This window comes from Schistocerca cancellata, chromosome 2 (assembly GCF_023864275.1).
Source record: "Schistocerca cancellata isolate TAMUIC-IGC-003103 chromosome 2, iqSchCanc2.1, whole genome shotgun sequence".
NCBI lineage: Eukaryota > Metazoa > Arthropoda > Insecta > Orthoptera > Acrididae > Schistocerca > Schistocerca cancellata.
Genome location: NC_064627.1, coordinates 197,245,685 through 197,250,648, shown reverse-complemented (window position 1 = coordinate 197,250,648; position 4,964 = coordinate 197,245,685). Strand labels below are relative to the sequence as shown.

The 4,964-nt window shown below is 40.4% G+C and overlaps 1 protein-coding gene across 1 annotated transcript; it reads left to right on the top strand.

The window, feature by feature from the left end:
* The first annotated feature begins 3,490 nt into the window (after window positions 1–3,490).
* Window positions 3,491–4,372, top strand: LOC126152425 (intermembrane lipid transfer protein Vps13-like). Its single transcript, XM_049916005.1, has one exon. The coding sequence runs from the start codon at window positions 3,491–3,493 to the stop codon at window positions 4,370–4,372; it is 882 nt and encodes a 293-aa protein (XP_049771962.1).
* Window positions 4,373–4,964: the final 592 nt, after the last annotated feature.

Sequence of the window (4,964 nt, the reverse complement as noted above, 5' to 3'; positions counted from 1 at the left end):
GGCCTCGTTTGTTACCTTTCATGCGACAGAATCATGATGCCATTTTACAACAGGACAATGGTCGTCGACACACGGTACGTTTCTCTGGACTGTCTGTGTGATGTTGAGGTACAGGGATGGCCAGCAAGATCCCAAGCTCTGTCCCCTACAGAATGTGTGTGGGACTAGCTCTGACAGCAACTCCGCCTGAGTGTCAGTAGACAGCAAGGAGCAGTTACAGCAGTACAACATTTGTGGGTCTGAGGAGAGGATACAACGCCTTTGTGACACTCTTACCAACCGAATCAGTGCGTGAATCCAGGATACAGTGGGTGCGACGTCGTACTGTAGGAAAGCAGCCTACTCACGCTGTAGTAAATTCACATCAGTTTCCATTGTGTGCTAGCCAGTCTGCTGTAACTAGCTCTGACGTCATAAATGTTGCGCAATACCTTGAAAATCAAGCAAATGACCTAAAACTTTTCTAGCATGTCAGGAATAATACTAAATTAGTGTGTGTTAAATATCAGTTCGATAACTTCAGACATTTTCGAAATTTGGACTTTTTCTAAAAAAATCATTGGCGCAACAGAAAAGAGATAGAGACTTCAAAATTTATATTTAGATTCATCTTTCATAATGATTTAATAAAAACAGTACTTTGGATTTCACAAATTAAGACTTTAGTGGAAATTCATGATTTTCTGGTTTTCGTCTCAAAAATGAAGGAAGCAAGATAGATTAAGTAGGCTAATAAATAAGGCTAGGATGTTTAGATTTAAATAGGTTGGAGGTCCGCTATGACTGTGAAGATGTGAAAAGTTTCTTTTGAATACCTATAAAATTATAGCGATAGCGGATCTCAAAAGGGCCAGTTCAGAGCTCATCTACTGCGTGCAGTGTAATTTAATTAATTCTCTCGCCCAAAATATTTAACTTAGCCACGTCAAAATTTTATTATCAATACTTACCTGCGTGCTGAATGCACGTTTAAATTAAGAGCTTCATCGGCCATCAGCAAAAGAAGCTATAAATTATTATGTAACTTGAAGTGGTGCGTTACTAGCCCAGCGGCTAGTCGGGAGAGCCGATTTGATCAGGCGTTCTCTTAGCCGTCCGCACCGCGGCTATATATATATAAGAGCGCTGCGCGAGGAAGGAAGGCCCCAGTTCTCTCCAGACGCTGAATAGCACGTCAGCTGTGTCGGGAGTCGCGTCGCTTCGGTAACACTGCTACAAACAGCCTCGGGTGCCGTATTAATTTACTAGAGATACGCGGAACCGTGAAATCATTTCAAGTGAAGGATTAATTCTGGGATGATTTTCATTATCTAGCCTCAGTTTGCGTATTGTCGTATTTTCACGTGCCGTCGCGGGACGGACATTCTACCAATTATTTTAGCGTGGCGTTTGATGAAATATTCTCATCAAATTTTGGCGAGCATTCTTTTTAACATTTAATTCGGACATTTATAGTTGCATCAGCGCATTAGACTCTGAACTGCTCTGTTAGTTAGGTTGTAGGGATACTTGTGTTTTTTATCAGTAAATTTCAGAATATACTCAACTATTTTGGAAAATCGTTTTTGATTAGAAATCCCGGACAATCTCCTAATTCCTCAGAGCTATAAGCTGCAGCTATAATGGTATTCTCAGATGAAGTGGGCACTAGGATCTCTAATTACCGGCTTCATGTTTGGTTAAATCACTTTCTGGGAGCTAAAAAAGTAAATAGAGAGCCAGTGTTGAGAACGGCGAAAGACAGCATTAACAACATTCTAAAAGCCGGAAACTGATTCAACATTCAAACATTTATACAGCAAAAATTTATTTTCACGAGTTAACCGCCGCCCCACATATGGTGCATCGGCCGGGAAATCAACTAAGTGAAAGTGATTTTTTTTACTATTCGGATTCGCGAGTGAAATGCGACACGCAACTGAGTATAGAACAGTGAATGTGTTACGTGTGCATGTGGACGACGCAATTGGATTAACAACACATCTGGATTGACGGAGCTGGCACTGAGTCCAGCGGTGCTGCCGGCATCGCGAGAAGCCAGTCTCGCCGCACCGCAGTCGTCCGCTGGAGCAGCCGGCGCAGCGCCTGCAATTGCGGGCCACGCAAACACACAACAGCCACCGGAGAGCCGTCTGCAGTTCAACGTGCCACGTCGCATCAGGAATCCTGGTACGCCGCGCTGGCAACGCCATACGTCGTGCAGAAGGAACTAAGTTAAGTGAAAAGCTGTTAAAAATTTTACTAACCTGCACTAAAAGACTGTCGGCGATGGAACCGCCAAAAGAAACTGAGGTTAAACTTATATCAGAACCTATGTCTGTTGAGGGAACTGTAAATCCAGACAACGGTTCAAGTGTAAATATGCATGAAAGTAGTAATGTTAAAGTGAAATATGAAGTATTGTCTCCTGACAGTAGTGTGCGAAGGGGCAATGATTCAATAATAGAGACCCCTGTAGTAAAGCAGAAAGTAGAAATTGTAAATTTATTGAAGGAATTAGCATATTTAAGTATAACAGACTCAGCAGCACTGTGGGAAGTCATTGTGGCCAATAAATGGAAAATACTTACTTTGGAACTAGCCTCTTGGATTGAAGATAAATGGAAACATGATTTGAAGACAGCACAAATGAAAGATTATGTTCATGTTGACTTTGAGAAGATGCAGATGACAAAACCTTTCTTTGGAGAACTACGAAGGCGGTATAGTCCAGGAATATGGCTGCAGTTCCGGAAATCTGACCATCAAATGTACATACATTTTAAGATACATAGATTACAGATTGATAATCAGCTTCCAGATGCAGTGTTTCCGACAGTACTTTATCCAAAATCACTACCTCAACATATTGCTCGGCGGGTTGGAATAAAGCCATGCATAGATATAGCTGTCATGAAGCGATATAATCAATTGCACAACCAAGACATATACAAGTACATAAAAATACTAATACAAGAATTTGCTCTCCAAATAGACACAGGATTTCTGTTATCAGTGTATGATATTTTTGCAAAATGGGAGAATGAAGTGAAGCCATCTGTAAGAATGAGAGCAGATATTTCTACAGTACACATGCCTCTTGCAAATGTTGTGCCAAAGGTACCGATAAATGATCGAAAAATAGTTATTGAGTATATCCACTTATCACCTCTTAAAATTCTGATTAGTTTCTCATGTCATGGCCCATTAATCTCCAGAAGAAAGAAACATTTCTTTAGTTCTGATATGATTGACATCTTCATAACATCATTTGGCACTAACCTAACTGAAGTTAAAGGAGTAATCTGAATATGGCTTATTATGAACAAAAAGGAATATGCACAACATTCTGCCAACAAGTTTCTGATATTCAGTCTCATTACTTCAGTCAGATAATTCAGCAGTTTTATGTTCTTGTTTTGGGTTTGATATTCTTGGAAACCCATATGGATTAATTACAGACTTTTCGGATGGTACTGATGAGTTCTTTTATGAACCTTTTTTGGGTGTTATGGAAGGTCCAGAAGAGTTTGCTGAAGGCTTGAGCTATGGAGCTCAGAGCTTGTTCGGGCACATTATTGGAGGTGCCATGGGCTCAGCTTCTCTTATATCCTCATATTTAGGTGAAAACCGTTCCAGCCTTAATTTTGGTGAAGACTACAGAAAGAAAAGAAAAGTTTGTCTGCAACATTGCAGTGATATGCCAGAGATGCTGATATTGACAGCAAATTCTTTCATAATGGGAGTGACATTAGGAATGTCTGGAGTTGTTGTGAAACCACTTACTGGTGCACAACAAGATGGATTTGAAGGATTTTTCAGAGGTACTGGAAAAGGTTTAATGAGCCTCATTACTAAACCTAGTGGAGGTGTTCTTGATATTGTGGGAATGGCATCTGATGGAGTAAAAAGAGCTGTTGAAATGGGAGAAGATATAGTAATGAGAAAGCGTCTTCCTCGCTACATGAATCCATACCAGGGTATAAAACCTTACTCAAGGTATGAAGCTATTGGCATGCATCTGCTGAACACATTAAGCAAAGGGCACTATTGTGATACTGACACATATTGGGCACATGCATGTCTTACAAATGATGCTAAAAGAGCTGTTCTTATCACCCTTCAGCATGTCTTTCTACTAGAAAAGTGTCGACTGTGGGGCATCTGGGACATTGAGTGGGTGATCAGGATTGATGATATTATGAAAGTTCCCCATGTATCGGACAATATGCTGATATTCAAAGTGAGACAGGATGAAAGCTGCAATTTCTTTCCTGGAGATGAGAGGCATGTGGTATGTGAGGATCTTGCTGTTCTGGAGTGGCTTCAGAAGAAAACTGAAGCTGTTATGATTCTGAGCATGGAAGACAAACCATGCCCAGCAGAAGTGTGACTTGATGACCGATAGCAGTGTTTTGAAGGCTTCCATATGCAAGTGTTGGTGGCATAACCTGTTGCTGAGATATAACCTCCCAGATAATAATTAGGGAATATCAATGATGTAGAGTTTGTTAGAAGTATATTCATGGCATAATACCTGCCAGAAGTTACACACTTTGATAATCTACTTTATGTTACCTGACTTATTCACTTATAGGTACATAACAATGCAGTATCAAGAATTTATTTAATATGGAATGTAACGGCTCTGGAAGAATGTGTATTAAAAACTCAGACTTGAGTTTAAATCTGCTGTGACATTAACATGAGAAGAGAAAGAGAAGGCGCAGCAGTGTAACGATAGGGAGGAGCTACAAAATACTGAATTGACAGGTGAAGAAGCAGAAGAAATTCATGCTTATATTTACGATGAAGATGATGTGCTCTTATCTAAAGTGCCTGTGCAGGATGTTGATAATGTACTAATAGATTTAGGACAGGAGATAAGTGAAAATGTAGAGGGTAGGCTGTTGAGGGTCGATGAACCCAGTAGCTGTGACCAGTTGTCACTTGAGAAGGAAACCGACGATAATGGTAAAAGTGGT

Excerpts from the sequence above, each read along its gene's own strand:
- LOC126152425 (XM_049916005.1), top strand. The coding sequence starts at position 3,491 with ATGGAAGGTCCAGAAGAGTTTGCTGAAGGCTTGAGCTATGGAGCTCAG.